The sequence below is a fragment of the Linderina pennispora genome (genome assembly GCF_002104995.1).
Source record: "Linderina pennispora strain ATCC 12442 chromosome Unknown DL89scaffold_1, whole genome shotgun sequence".
NCBI classification, from domain to species: Eukaryota; Fungi; Kickxellomycota; class Kickxellomycetes; order Kickxellales; family Kickxellaceae; genus Linderina; species Linderina pennispora.
In genome coordinates, this window is record NW_024468249.1 from 3,211,763 (window position 1) to 3,225,971 (window position 14,209).

General features: G+C 53.0%; 6 protein-coding genes across 6 annotated transcripts; 3 read left to right on the forward strand and 3 right to left on the reverse strand.

Moving 5' to 3' along the window:
* Nucleotides 1-129: 129 nt before the first annotated feature.
* DL89DRAFT_281312 (uncharacterized protein) lies at nucleotides 130-607 on the reverse strand (the record flags this gene model as incomplete). The annotated part of the gene is made up of 2 exons (XM_040889634.1): nucleotides 130-177; nucleotides 284-607. The coding sequence occupies 2 exons, from the start codon at nucleotides 605-607 to the stop codon at nucleotides 130-132; spliced, it is 372 nt and encodes a 123-aa protein (XP_040748221.1).
* Nucleotides 608-1,062: 455 nt separating this feature from the next.
* On the forward strand, nucleotides 1,063-3,088 carry DL89DRAFT_264805 (uncharacterized protein; the record flags this gene model as incomplete). Its single annotated transcript, XM_040886382.1, has 1 exon — nucleotides 1,063-3,088. A coding segment is annotated over exon 1 (1,220 nt), but the record flags the coding sequence as incomplete, so codon positions are not given.
* Nucleotides 3,089-5,507: 2,419 nt separating this feature from the next.
* Nucleotides 5,508-9,046, reverse strand: DL89DRAFT_290451 (P-loop containing nucleoside triphosphate hydrolase protein; the record flags this gene model as incomplete). Its single annotated transcript, XM_040890082.1, has 7 exons — nucleotides 5,508-5,800; nucleotides 6,147-6,480; nucleotides 6,581-6,825; nucleotides 6,851-6,956; nucleotides 7,812-8,162; nucleotides 8,200-8,358; nucleotides 8,387-9,046. 7 exons carry the CDS (start codon nucleotides 9,044-9,046, stop codon nucleotides 5,508-5,510), a joined length of 2,148 nt encoding a protein of 715 aa, XP_040748223.1.
* Nucleotides 9,047-10,196: 1,150 nt separating this feature from the next.
* On the forward strand, nucleotides 10,197-10,772 carry DL89DRAFT_25938 (uncharacterized protein). The gene has a single exon (XM_040885681.1). The coding sequence runs from the start codon at nucleotides 10,300-10,302 to the stop codon at nucleotides 10,600-10,602; it is 303 nt and encodes a 100-aa protein (XP_040748224.1). The 5' UTR covers nucleotides 10,197-10,299; the 3' UTR covers nucleotides 10,603-10,772.
* Nucleotides 10,773-11,679: 907 nt separating this feature from the next.
* On the forward strand, nucleotides 11,680-13,635 carry DL89DRAFT_264807 (uncharacterized protein). The gene has a single exon (XM_040886383.1). The coding sequence runs from the start codon at nucleotides 11,770-11,772 to the stop codon at nucleotides 13,411-13,413; it is 1,644 nt and encodes a 547-aa protein (XP_040748225.1). The 5' UTR covers nucleotides 11,680-11,769; the 3' UTR covers nucleotides 13,414-13,635.
* Nucleotides 13,471-14,016, reverse strand: DL89DRAFT_264810 (uncharacterized protein). Its single transcript, XM_040886384.1, has one exon. The coding sequence runs from the start codon at nucleotides 13,968-13,970 to the stop codon at nucleotides 13,758-13,760; it is 213 nt and encodes a 70-aa protein (XP_040748226.1). The 5' UTR covers nucleotides 13,971-14,016; the 3' UTR covers nucleotides 13,471-13,757.
* Nucleotides 14,017-14,209: the final 193 nt, after the last annotated feature.

Sequence of the window (14,209 nt, forward strand, 5' to 3'; positions counted from 1 at the left end):
AACAGCAGCGGACGCAGCCGTGGGTTCGAGTCAGATCTGGCCTTTGCCCTGCAGAACGGCAAGGTCTTTTAAAATCTACACTAATCTTGCAGTGATTGTCCACATCATGATATTGACAAAAAAGTATGTCTAGAATGGCAGCGACGACTTGTTCTTCTCCTTCTCCTTGGCCAGATCCTATATGCAGAGAAAGACTGCCATTAGTGCAATTGCAGTGCGACCCTATATTTGATGCCTTACGGTGCCTTACGACGCCCCCTCCCACCATGCAGGCTTTTCTTACCTCCTTCCACTTGCGGATCTTTTCGGGCATCTCGTCCAGGTTCTTCTGGATCATGGCCTGCTTCTCGGCATATGTGCGCTGCTGCTTGTGTCCCTTTGGCGGCTTCGACCGCACCGGCTTCTTGGGCGCCAGCTCGGACATGCCAATGGATGTCGGATCAATGCCCTGCACGAGGCACGCCTTGCGGAGCTCCGCCTGCCGGCGCAGGCTGAAGTGGGGCGGCCGCCAATGTCCATTCACAAAGGAGACCTTGAATGCAGTTTCCGCATGCTCGGCCTTTACGTGGTTAAGAATGTTTGCCGAGAACTTGCGCACTGTCGCCATTGCAAAATAATTCTTGAATTTTGGAGCTGAAAAAAAAAAAGAGGAGAGCTGAGGCGAAATGCTGAGCAATGATGGCCCAGCGCTGCTGATATGAATCGAGTGGCTGATCGTGGTTCGGGAATCAAGAAATCAGTGGCGGGAAGTGGTCACGTTCCATGGCGTGAACCAGCCTGCAAGAGTACCTTGCATTTTTGGCTTCAGGTGGTTTCATCACTCTTGGACCTTTTTTGTGATTTTTCCGGGGTGTCAGTTTTGGCTCCTTGTCCGTCCTGCTTTTGCTCCCACTCTTTCTATTACGCATTTTTATTTACAGCGCTTGAACTGACTGCGGCAGGGAGAGAGAGCTCCACCAACAGAACACTGCCCAACGGCATATAGCAAGCAGACACACCCGTTATTTCCTAGCAGCGCGCGTGTGCGCAGAGGGAAAGTTCACACCCTTTTTTTTTTTATTTCACCAAACCCCTTGCTTGCATCTATTATCGTACTATTTGTATTCTCCCTGCACACTTCAAATGGCGCGCCAGGGCGGTCGGAGGGCAAATTTCAAACAAAGGAGGCAGCGAGTCAGGCGAGAGCAACAGCACCAGCAGAGGTACCGGGCGAGGGGGCGGGCGCAGCGGTAACCGGACTTCTGGCCCACGAAAGGCCGTGTTTCGCCCGTCTGTCCGAGCTCTGCCAGTTGGTGGCGCCCCCGGCGACACGGCAGCAGCACATGCAAACCTTACCAACGCCAATGGGTCGAAGGTGGCGACGGAGCAAAAGGAGAGAATCAGTGGGCATCCGGGCCTACTGCTTGTGAACCGGAAGCTGTCGAACAGCGCCGGGACTGTGCCAAAGAAGCACATGGCTGGGGTACCGCAGGCGGTTGCTGAAAAGCCTGGGTCGGCTGCGGCAGATGCCGGGAAGCAGGAGAATCCGTGGCTGGCGCGCGGTCGCCGGATGAGTGCAAGGGCTAACGCGGCTGTGGATGACGCAGCGACATCGACGGGGGCTGCCATATTGGGCAGCAAGCAGGCGGTCTCAAGGAAAAGCGGTGCTGCCAAAAGTGGCCAGAAGCTACCCCAGATTACTCCAGTGCCGGTTGGAAGCAACAGGAGCAATGGCAGCAAGCAGTGGGACGAGATGCTTGATACTGAAGGCATTGATTTCTCGCAGGACCTGGAGTTTGGTGATGGTGCCACGGTGCGGATAAGCCCTGTGCCACTGTCTCCTCAGCCCAAGGAGCCACCACTAGCTACTGCTGCAACTAAACAGCAACCACAGCAGCCAGATGCAGCAGCTGTTGCTGCAGATCCAAAGTCGGAGCCAGTCAAATCGAGCGAGCGAAACATCAAATCGAAGCCAAATGCCAGCAAACCGGCCCAAATCGCCGGTGAAGTCGCAGAGACTATTGGCCCAGCTTGGCCCACGGCCAGCAGCGCAGATAAACAGCAGCAGCAACAAGAACAACAGCAGCAGCAGTCCGTTGATCGGAAGGTCGAGGTAAAGGTCTGGGGAAAGCCTGCCAAGACGGTTGCACCAGCCAAGACCGACGATGCCGGGGATGCATCACCAAATACACGGTGGTGGAAGGCAAGCTTGTCTGGTGGTGCTCGAGCAGGTCCACGGCCAGAAACAACAACAGCAGCGACATCTGATCATGCTTCGCGACGGCAGCAGCAGCAACAGCAAAAACTGCAGCCTGCTGCAGCTGGGTCCCCTAAGCAGCTGCGACAGATGCAGAAGCGGCCTGACAGAGGAGAGCCACGGGTGTCTCAGGCTGACAGAAGCGAGCGCAGTGGCCGATTCCAGCGCGGGGGTCGACGCCACCAGGCGCCAGTCCCCACAGTCGTTCCACCGCTGCTGCTTACGCGAGCAGGCATGCGCAGTACTATGCATATTGATGGGGATATAGATGGCAGTGCTGCCGACACAGCCAGCATCGAAGAACCAGTGCCTATGGCCAAGTTGCCGGAAGCGAATGAGACAGAAGAGGCTGCGACGAATTCGGGGGGTAATGTCGGGCAGGTGGTGCCGGGTTCCAACTTTACAAGCAAGAAGGCGGTGCATGAGCCAGCAGTCGAGTCAACAATTGCCCTTGCACCAGCACACGGGACATCAAAACAGGAATCGCCAGAATCCTAAGGAGCAGCCAGCAGTCAGTCAGCGCACCAAGGACGTGAAGAGTAATGGTGTCTCGCGCCCTACTACAGCAGCACAGCGCAGGACCGAGCCGGGGCAGTCATGGCGCAAGGATGGACGTGATAATCGGAGCGTGGGCAACTGGCGGTCAGGCCATGCACAGAAGGACACTATTAATTCGCCACAAGTATACCAGCCGAAGCATGCAGCAGCAGCAAACCAGCTGGCATCTTCTGTACCAACTCCGGTCATGGCCGGCAGCAAAGGTGTTGCTCGGGATGACAGTAAACCGCAGCAGCACAACAGCTTTGAACGAGGCAAGCATGAGCCGATGTCAAAGGCCAAGATGGCAAGTAGCTGGCGCTCCATACCTAATAAGGAGTCGCTACAGCACACTGCTAGCAGTGCATCGGGCAGCACTGGCACCTCTGCCAGCTATGCCAGCTGCCAAGTCTGCCGCTAGCCAACACCAGTACTGCCAGGCAGCCGACGCCGCTGCTGCGTATACGGTTCCAGCAGCTAGCGCACACCCGACGCAAGGAGGAGGAGGACACAGTGAGTACCATATGCCCGACCGGCGCCAGACGATATCAACGATCCCAGCACAGAGCGGAATCGCGTCAGAGAGATCGACCGGCCTGACTCCGCCGCCTCAGCCGCTATTGCCTCATACCATGCTGGCTGATATTCTTGGCGATGGCGACCAGTCGGCCTGTATTAGCAGCACACCTCGATCCAGCGCATCTGTCGGTGGTAGCGGAGCGGTGGGCAAGATTGTACCAGTGCACGATTCGTCGCGAGAGGCCACCAAACCTTTCAAAGTCGCAGCACCAGCAGCTTCGGAGCGAATCAGACATGAGCACCAGCAATCCTTCGTATATCCCTCATATTCACAGCTCGACCTCGCTGTTCAACCTGGGCAACAACAGCAGCCCGCTGTTTACACCATACGGCGTAACGCGTCCCGGATTCTTCTCAGCTGACCAAGGCAACAGCCCTACGCCCCGGCATGCATGGGCCCAGCAGCACTCGCACGCTGCACAGACTACGCCAGAGACCGCGACAGCGTCGGCTCAGAGCCCCGGTGATGCTGATGGAGCTGTTCAGGCTCACCAGGGTCCGCCTCCTGCTTCGGTGGGCCAGCCGGATGGGTTTTGCCGGTGGGTCCATGGCTGAGCACCAGCAGCAGCACCAGCAGCAGCCGTGGAACTACCACCCAGCCCAGGTTGCGCCAATGCCCGGCTACATGGGCTACGGCGGATTTAGCGTTGGTGCGGATCTGACTGCCGTCGGGCCAATGTTTAGTCCATTTTCGGCCAGCGCGGCATCGCTCTGGGCAGCGGATGCCTCGCAGCAGAACTATGAGCATTCGGTGCACCAGACACGCCATCACAGCGAGTCGCGGTCATCGTCGCACGGCGACAGCTTTGGGGGGTCGCGCGCATATCCCAACAGAGGCAGTGGTGGCAGTGGCAGCAGAGGTAGCGGCAACAGGGCTCCCAGGCCAATCGGAACGCGGAGTGGCAACAACACCAGCAACGGCGGCTCGAATATGTCTGGTGGTGGACATGGCCATCATGGAGGTGGGCATCAGCCGCACCACTACTGGCAGCCACATTATGCTGCTGTCCAGCAGCAGCCGCAGCACCCACCACCGCACGGATATGGAAGCCGCAGCAACAGCAGGCTCTACCCGTCGCCGCACGACAGCCCACGAATGTTTGCTGTGCCATCGCCTGTGCCTGCGATGCCGGCGTATATACCGTCCGTGGTATCCCAGGCAGATGGCAGTATGGTCGCTTATCCACAGGTGACCCAGGATCTAGCTGCTGATGGCAATGCGGGCCTGTCGCCATACCCAGGAATTATGGCGTCTCCGTATATGGCTGGTGCTGTGCGTCCATCGCCCCCTCCGCCCCCACCAGGAACATACGGCTATGGTGCTTACACAGGAACCGTGCATATTCAGCAGCAGCAGCTGCCGCACTCGTACATGCCGTTCCCGCCTCACCCGCAGGCAACTGCTGTTACCGCTGCCCATATGCCGTACATGCAGCCCATGTACATGGGTCCACCGCCAGTCAATGCTGGTGTTGTATATTCTGTTGGTTCTCCAAATGTCGGACCATATTTCTATGGCCAGCCCGTCGTCCAGGAACTGCAGTCGGCCGTTACCGATGTACAAAATCCTGGTGCGGACAGCTCCAATGCTGAGCTACAGGAGAGTGCCGGAGTCGTTGCAGCCGATGCTGGAAGGACAAGCGAGGGTGCCGATCCCCAGGCCCTAGAGCGCTCATCTCAACAGGCATCGCCACCACAGCAGCACCACCACCACCACGATGCTGCTCAAGGGAAGAGCCACCCTGGTCGCTCGTCTGGACGCCATAGACACCGTGGCCGTAAGCACAACAAGGGTGCGGCAAGCAATGCCGGCGACAAGCAAGCAGCCAAGTCACCCCTCAAGACGTGCCGCGGGCCCATTCCAGAGCAAAAACTGACGGGCCCACCAAGCGTGGTGGCCGTCGATCAGGCAAGCACAGCGCGAAGAAGCAGGTGTCCGCCACTGCTGCGTGAAGGATGCTATCCTCACCTATTCTGCTTACAGCATATGTTACGCTTAACCTGTCGCCTCTCTTTCGGAAACAGCATCTCACTTTAGGCTTATAATATTTACCCCCTTTATGGCGCACACGTCCAAAATTCGAATATGGCTTAAATTATCCCACTAGTTACTCCAGGCGTGGGCGTTTGGACGGGTCGGACGGACTCTTCTGCTTCATCGACTTCCATGCTGTCGTCCTTTGGCTCCTTCTGTGGCCGCTGCCATATCGCTCTCATCCTCATTATCATCGTCACCATCTGCAGAAGCCTGCTTGCTCTTCATTTCCTTCTTCTCACGGGCCATTACCGTATGTGCCTCAAAGTCCTCCTTCAGCTTGTCGATGAAATCTGTGAGCCCAACAGCCTCCAGCGCCTTGAATACATCGTTCGCCAGGATAGTCTTATGGCCGGCCTCGCGTGCGCAGTCGTTGGCCGTCGCTGCCAGATAGCTGACGAACACAGTCGCCGCTCTAGGTCACAGCGTGCCGCGCTTCCTTCTGGATCGATACGTTCTCGGGCATCGTGCCTTTGATGATACGCGCAAGAACGGCTCTAGGGAACTCGAGGTCTTCGATTGTGGACATGTCGATAGACTAGTATTGAGAAATGGAATTCAGGGTATGTGCTGTTTTTTTGGGAACACATCACTCTCAGAATATATACTTGTCGCGGTACCACACGATCCTTATGGCCAGGATTGCATGGATGCTGTTTTTGGTATCGCAACACGGGGGATTCTCAAAGGACCTGATAGCGTACATATGGGGATTTACTTAGGGCTAGGCTGACATTTGCTTTCGTTGAAGCTCCATACTCTCGACAAGGCCCTTGAACATCGTGTCCTGTGCTAACAGATTAGCCGGCGAATCGAACTCGGCGACTCTGCCCTGATCCATGACCAGAATCCGGTCGCTGTCCATGACGGTCCTGAGCCGGTGCGCGATGGTCAGAACTGTGCAGTCCTTGAACTCCTCGTGGATAACACGCTGCATGATTTGGTCAGTCTTTGTATCAACATTTGCTGTTGCTTCGTCGAGGACCAGGATCTTGCGCTTCCACAGAAGTGCACGGCACAGACTGACGAGCTGACGCTGTCCGACGCTAAAATTCCTGCCGCCATCTTCGATCCACTTGTTCAGCCCAATCCCCTCTACCCACGGTCCGCTGTTGTTGTCACCCGCACCAATATGTTTCTGTGGGTGTACTGACTATATCATCTATACAACCCTTGTGAATGGCGCCCCAGACCTCATCATCAGTGAACTCGTTCAGCGGGTCCAGATTCTCGCGTATAGTGCCGTTGAACAGAGCCGGGTCCTGCGGGATGATGCTGATCTTCGAGCGCAAGTGCTTGAGCCCAATACTCGAAATGTCCACCCCATCAATGAAGATGGCCCCGCTGTCTGGGCTAACCAAGCGCATCAGTGCAAATGTAAGCGACGACTTGCCAGCACCGGTACGTCCAACTACCCCGATCTTCTCCTGCTGTCGGACTGAGAATGAAACACCGTTGAGAACCAAGGTCCTGGGATTCGCAGTACCGCATGCTGTAATCGCGGAATTCGATGGTGCCCGTCGTTGGCCAGTCGCTGGACAAATTCACGCCGACATCGCTGTTATCTGGCTCTCGTGGCAAGCCGGTATAGATGGAGTATCTCGAAAATCTACCTAAAGGGTATTTGAGATCCTCTCCGAGCTCCAACATACCACCAAGTCCTGTCAAGAAGAGTGAGACTAGTCGCATAGTCATTTCGACTGAGCCAGGCGTCGCATGACTCTCTGAGGCAACGCATCGGCGAATTGTCACCAGCAGTGCGGTCGCGCTTACAATAACCTTGAAGAGGTCTCGCAGCCATCTTTGTAGATCAGCGATATCTTGATAGCAGATGCAGAGATTATTTTCAACTGCTAGACCAACGTGAAACTTGTGAAGAAAGGTACCCAGAACGCCTTGGATCCTCATGACATATCCGCCTGTATTAATCTCCGAGTAGAGTATATATGGAGAAGCAAGCCCCTGGTTGTCATCAATCTGATCTCCATATCCTCTCGCTATATCTGCCACCTGTTTGACCTTGTACGAAACCAGGACAATAGGAGCAGCAAAGAGCAGCAGGATAGGGAATCGACTGTATACTTGCGCAACGATACTCATGAACTCCATGACTACCAGCATTTTCTGACATATGGTTTCAGGGAAGTAGTACCCTGTTAGTTTACGGTCATATCCCCACAAGTACATGAGCGATTCGCTCGGTAGGCTTTCAAATAGAACCAAAGGCATGCTGAGGAGTGAATCCAGGACACCGGCCCGCGTCTTCCTGTAGACCCTATGTGACCACAGAACCCTACGTGCCCATTCTCCGACGATGTGTAACTGTGTCCGTACGACACCAACCACAGCACTGGCGACAAGGTAGTTTTGCAGAGATGATACCATCGTTTCTCGATTCTCGTCCAAGAGCAAGTCCATCCGAACGCTCTCAACTCGGTAGACAATATATGTGCTCACCAGGTGTAGCAGCACCGACGGACCAACAGCAGAGAACCCACAAAACACGATGTACTGCCACAGCTTTGGCCAAATATGCGTGTCCACACCGCGCTCTGGGTCATATGTGAACTGTCCTGAACCGGCAGACGAGTCGTCTGAAACTGCTGTTTGTCCGCTGTTTGCAGAAGGTATCACGCCCGCATTCAGCTGCGCCGGGACTTGCTTCGCAACGGTGGCACACCCAGAGACAAGCGTGACAACTCTGTCAGCCAAGGGCACAACATGCTCGGCATGAGTCACCAGAATCCGCGTCCTTGCCACTGATGATCCCGCGTTCTCCGACAAGCACATTTTCAATAATGTGCCGTTCCACATGGGCATCAACTGCCGCCAGCAGGTCATCCAAAACAAAGATATCGGCGCGAGAGTAGATTGCCCGAGCGAGTGCCAGCCTTGCCTTCTGGCCACCCGACAGGTTTATCCCGCGAAAACCTATCTCAGTTAGGTCCTGGGCCGGGAACAGCTTAATGTCCTCGGTCCAACGCGCATGCATCGAGAACCGTGTGGTAGAACTTTTCGTCGAAAGGACTCCCAAAAAGCACATTGTCGCGAACCGTTGCGTTCATTATCCAAGGCTTCTGGCTGACGTACCCGATCTTGCCAGAGACCAGACCGGTGCCATCTGCTATTGGCATCTCGCTGCAGATCGCTGACAACAGCGATGACTTTCCACTGCCAACACGACCGACTACCACAGCGAACTCGCCCTTGCTGATCCTGAGATCCATGTTCTTCAGAGCAAAATCACCTGTGTTCCACTGGAAGCTGCAGCAATCCATCGAGACAGCCACGTCGTCAGCATCGTTTCGGCACGCGATAAACTGGTAATCGTCCTTACGTAGCAGCATCTCTAGTTCTTCGGAAGTCTCAGAAATACTCTTTATGATCCCTGTGGCCGAAGCGAGCATCGAGAAAAGACCAGTCAGGGACTCGGCAGATGACATGACCAAAAGTATATCCGCATATTCGATATTGTTCGAGGTGTGTAAGAACGACGAGACTGTCAATGCTGCTGAGATCTGGGGGAGAGAGCTTCCAACCAAAGAGGTCGCATATCTTGCGATCCGTAGGTGGGCAGGCGGCACGAATTTGTCTACTTGATCATCGTCCGCCACCTGCCTAAATGCCTCTTCCCAGCCGTAGAACTTGATGGTGCGCATGTTGTGTATCAGCGAGAATATCGTGTGGCCCAGATGCGGCTGCTTTGTTCCGCTTATGCGCCTTTTCCAGCATATCGAGATGTGCTGTTAGAGAATGTGACACCGCCAAATACACCAGCGAGGTAAGAAGCGGAATGATGGTACGCCAGCCGATTGTAGAAACCAGTACGCTGATTGTAAGCGAGTTCGCAAGCATGTTGCTTAACAGGGTCGTTGAGCGATCGATTGCATCTGCTAAACCACTCGATCTAATCCAAACAATCTGCGGGTGGTTTATCTGTCGATACTCGAGGGAGGTTTGCGACTTGAGGGTAGCAAAAATATTGCTACGCAGAACCATTATAATAGAACGTTTGCAAAACCTTTGTAATGCGGCCAAATATGCATCACCAAGTGAAAATAGTGACAATGCCATCCAGAGAGCGAATAGGCTGTAGACACGGCAGTCATCTGTGTTTGCATTGGAGTCAACGGCTTTGATGATTCGTGACATAACAATACTCTTTGTCAGCGGTACCGTGGATAGGAATGTACTAGCAACAGTTGTTACCAGCAATGGCTGCCAGAATAGCTCCAATACAGCGCGTAAAGCGAAAAACCGCTTTGTGATATCGAATTTGAGACGCTTGGCCAACTCGAGTTGCTGTGTGCAATATCTCGGATCCCAAATATCCTCCATCGTAATTTCACGCTGGGTGCAGAGGCGAAAAAAGGCGATAGTATCCAAAAATAGCAGACCGCGTACATGGCGTCTTACATGACTCCTTGTGGCTGGACTGAGGAGAAGCGATGCCACAAGGAAATGGATTACAGCCCCTGCAACATGAGCTACAGGAACCCTGGTGGTAGACAATAGGACTAGACGGAGCGACCACAGAGCATGCACTATGGCAGCAATGTCGCTGGAGAACCTCAAGCTAGCTGTTCGGAAAGCAAGTGTCAGTGAGCAGAGAATGGCCAGAGTTGAGTTGAACTGGGTTCCAGCATGCGAATACCAAGACAGCAGACTGGTAGATGCGCAAAGGGTAATAATAACTGGTCTCTGAACCCCTGCCAGCGGGTGTACGCCCTTAACCGCTGGTCCCCACAGTCCGACAAATCCGAGAACCAGAAGATCGGCGATGGCAGCTCCTTCCCTACAACGGCGAGGATGGGCAAGTCAGTGTTTGAGTTACGGATAAGTCAGATAGACATTTTGCGATGCCTTTGACACGTACAGCTGAAATGTGGTAGTGGAGCGATTCGAAATATCCATGGTGGAGAGGGTGGTGCGAGAAAGAATAGAAGGAAGTTGGAGAAGAGAGCAGAGTAACTGGCACATGTGCTGGAGAGTGAATCTCAGTGTGACGTCGCTGAGCCAGATTATTTTCTGGCTAGGCTGTCTATGCTGCGGCAGCTGCATCTCTAGTGCATATGGCCAATGGAAGCACTGGAGGTGTATTCGGAAACCACTTGCGCATCGCACTATTCTGCTCTTGAGACAATGCGGGTTGTATGGAGTTGGCCGCTTTGCAACAAGTTTTCAGGCTGTGCTCTTGAGAGTGACTGAAAGGTGACAAGATGCACATATCGATAAGGGGTACTTGAGATATATACAGCTGTGCTACAAGGAGGGCTTTGCTTATGACCATAGAGGATACGCTTGGGTGACAATAGGGTTATTTTATAGCAGCATCTTGATATGGAACATCCTCACTCTGAACTACTGCGTCTTTGAATATGTCTGGGCTATACCAGCACACATAGGGATATAGCTTAGCACTACAATACCTAGTACTTATGCTGGATAAGCGACACAGTCGTAGCGGAGAATAAGACAAGGGGTATACAGTTTATCCTTCTGGGTTGGTGTCTAAAGCAGACCATAGTCTCTGAAATGCACGATTTCCAATAGGTTAGCTTGTTTGACACAAAAATGCCTCATATGTGTGTTCAATCTCGTAATGGCTGATATGGTGGGGTATGGAGTCCATCTTGCCTATGTAATCCCGGAATACTGGATGGCTGAGTACCATCCAACCAGCACAAAATAAACTGCAAATAGGCATCTTTATGGCGCACGACCTGCCCTCCCACATCCACAATAGACAAAATATCCACTGCTAAAGCCGAGGGCTGCGAGTTCGTGTGCATAGATTTCTCATTCGTGAACACGGTTCCTTCCGGGTGGCTGTGCAAGAAGCAACTGGGGACGCCAGCCTGTCTTCCTTTGTCTGATGCTGCACATTACAGATCGACGCCAGCGATGCATTCGTGAACGCAAAATGCGGGCCTTGCCATTCGCTTTGAGCAGTGCTGCAAGCCACTGCAAAGGGACTCGGCTTTTGTCATGCTGCAGCCTACCGCGCCAATTCTCTTGCCAGCCAACCACGCACTCGAAGTTGTTTTCCGCATTCCAGCAATTGGCTGAGAGATGGCTCTTGCCGCACTGCTCCAAAAATTTAATATGTCTATATACGGATGGCATGCTATGCACATCTACGCATACATCCCGGCAAGGTGCATCATGTGTTCCTGTGTGCTCATAGCAGAGTTGTTGAAAAATGCGAATAGCACTATGCTTATTGAAAACCAGAAGTACATAAAGTCTGCGATCAGGATGCAGCTGGATCAGCTCGCTTTCACTTATTTCTCACAACATATCATTCCTCTTTTACCTCGCACCGCCTATTCCAGACTACCTTCAGCCCATCTTTTGTATTTATTTTTCTTGTTAACACATCATGACCATGCAACAGCCGGACAGACAGCGGGAGTCAGTCCCTTTCACCGACATCACTGGCCTTTGTGCCAAGTCGCTCACCCGCACGTCAACTGCTAGCGAATACTCTCACGTTATGAACTTTGTCAACTCGAATCCACACCGCGTCAACGAACTCCCTGAAACAGTGTTTGGCACGCTTCTTCTCGAGTGCTACGTCGAGTGTGACCGCGAAAAGTGCTTGTGCAACAAAAATCATACCCGAGACTGGATGTGGAACTTGGGGTTCCTCATTAAGCACAACAAGCTACACCTGGTCACAGAGTTCAGAGTGGTCGTTTTCAACGAGTGCAAGTCGCCGATGCACATTGACAAGGTAATGGAGGATATGACAGGCAAGCTACTGTCATCTCTACCAAATGTGCGTTCCATTCTGTTTCTTGGGCACGGCGTATTCAAAGCTGGAATTGCAGAGGATGTGGAGCCTCGCCAAGAACTTAAGGCGGCAGAGACAGCTGCTAAATCCATCCGAAAGCTGTTCCCATGTGTCACTGACTTGAGGTACCATTTGTTCAAGAATTGGGGTCCGACACCTAACATCACGAAGGAGCTTTCGAGAATATGTCCTCTGTATGAATATACTCTCAAAGAGTATGCACACCAACTGGAACATCTACAGGTGCTTATTCCCTTCCCTATGAATGTGACTAAGCTCCTCGACAACCTCACATCATTGTCAATCAATATTATCTACGTCCGTCAGCGCCGTGACTTGCCAGTGATTCCGATTCAGTGCCTGCGCATCCTCGAGATGTTCCAGATCGAGGCTGTCATCCCTTGGCACCTCTTCGAGATCACCGATGGCGCGCTGAACTTTGACAGCCTCCAGGATCTACGGCTAGAGTTCATTCAGGCTGCTGCGCAAACTGTCGATTTTCCAGGCTGCAGTTACCCTGTGTATTTCCCTAAATTGAGTGCTCTTAACATCACTGGCTCTGCCTACGTCTACACCGACATCTACGCCTATTTCCAAGGCAGGTTATTCGAGAGTCTGACTATCATGGACGATCCGACGAACTTTGAAAACATCAATGAGCACGCTTTCGAGTCGGTGAAGATACTCAAGATCGGCCACCCAACTAGGACCCCGTTTGTCGATGTGTACTCTGTCGACATGGTTGAGCGCCTTTATCAACTACCATCCAGCGTTGAGGAAGCCATCTTAGGGCTGCTCGACTATCCGCTGCCCGAGCTGATTGCATGGGTTAACCTGCGCTCGCTCAAACTATCAGCCAGCATCACGGACAAGCACGGGCTTGCCAATCTTCTGGGACAGCTACCACTTTTGCACACACTCATTGTAGACTGCTTCTCTATGAACCAGAAAGATGCGGATACCACCAGGTTCCCGGACCAGAAGATCACATTTGACGAGATCGGCGAGGTCCTGGATCCAAGCAGCCAGTTGCCTGTCAGCGAGAGCCTCGAGCGACTGGATCTCTTTGTTCGCGGCACATTCGACCTGGTCGGTTTCTGCGAGCTGGTGCTGCGCCTTCCTCGAGTCACCAAGGTCAGGACCAACCACCACATGATCCCGCACGTCATGGCCATGCTCCACCAGGTCTTCAAAGTCAACCGTAATATTGTCTTTGAGCCCTTTTCCTAATTTTCTGTATATCTTCGGTTGGTTACTAATCTGCAGGCATTCTTCGAAGAGCGAACGAGGCGCTATATGGTGGCTATGCTCGTGAAAACAGCAACCCACGATTGTTTTAAGAGCCAGCTGGACGGTTGTTTGGACCGTCGACAGTTGGAAGTGGCCATCACGCCAAAGCCACTTCATCCCAAGGAACCAGCGAGGCTGAAAATTGATACGCCCCAGAATTTCTAACTTGCAAACTGCAGAGCGCCAGATGCACGCTGGCTTAACAAATGGCTTTTTTGCTTGTGAGCGCCTGTTCTATACGGCTTAGATGCGGCTCAGTCGAAAAGTGATTACTTGATGCACAATTAAGGATGGGGTGCAGAAGGCGCCTCTGTGCTTGCATCTATTATAGCCAATTCGGGGATGAGGAAGAGGTCGGAGTTCAAAGTAGGCGGTTTGGTGCGCTGTATAGGCGGTTCTGGTTCGCTGAGGAGAGTTTCTGCTACACAGACTGCTCTTGACAAGGGATGGTAGGCAAGTGGGCACGAATGCCACAGTGGAGGAGGCAGCGGTGGCATACTAGGAACAATTCGTGCGTTGCAAGAAATGCCAGAGAAGAAAGAGGCATGTATTAACCTTTTGTGTCCTTGCAACGAGGCGTGCAGGGGAATAAGAGGTCTCAAGAGAGACAGACGGTCAACATTCTTAGCTACCCACCTTCAAAGTGTCATTTAAATAGATAGCGGTGGCCTCCCATGAAAACCTCAACGGGTAGCACTCTATCATCACTTTTTCCTATTCTTGCCATAATATTTTA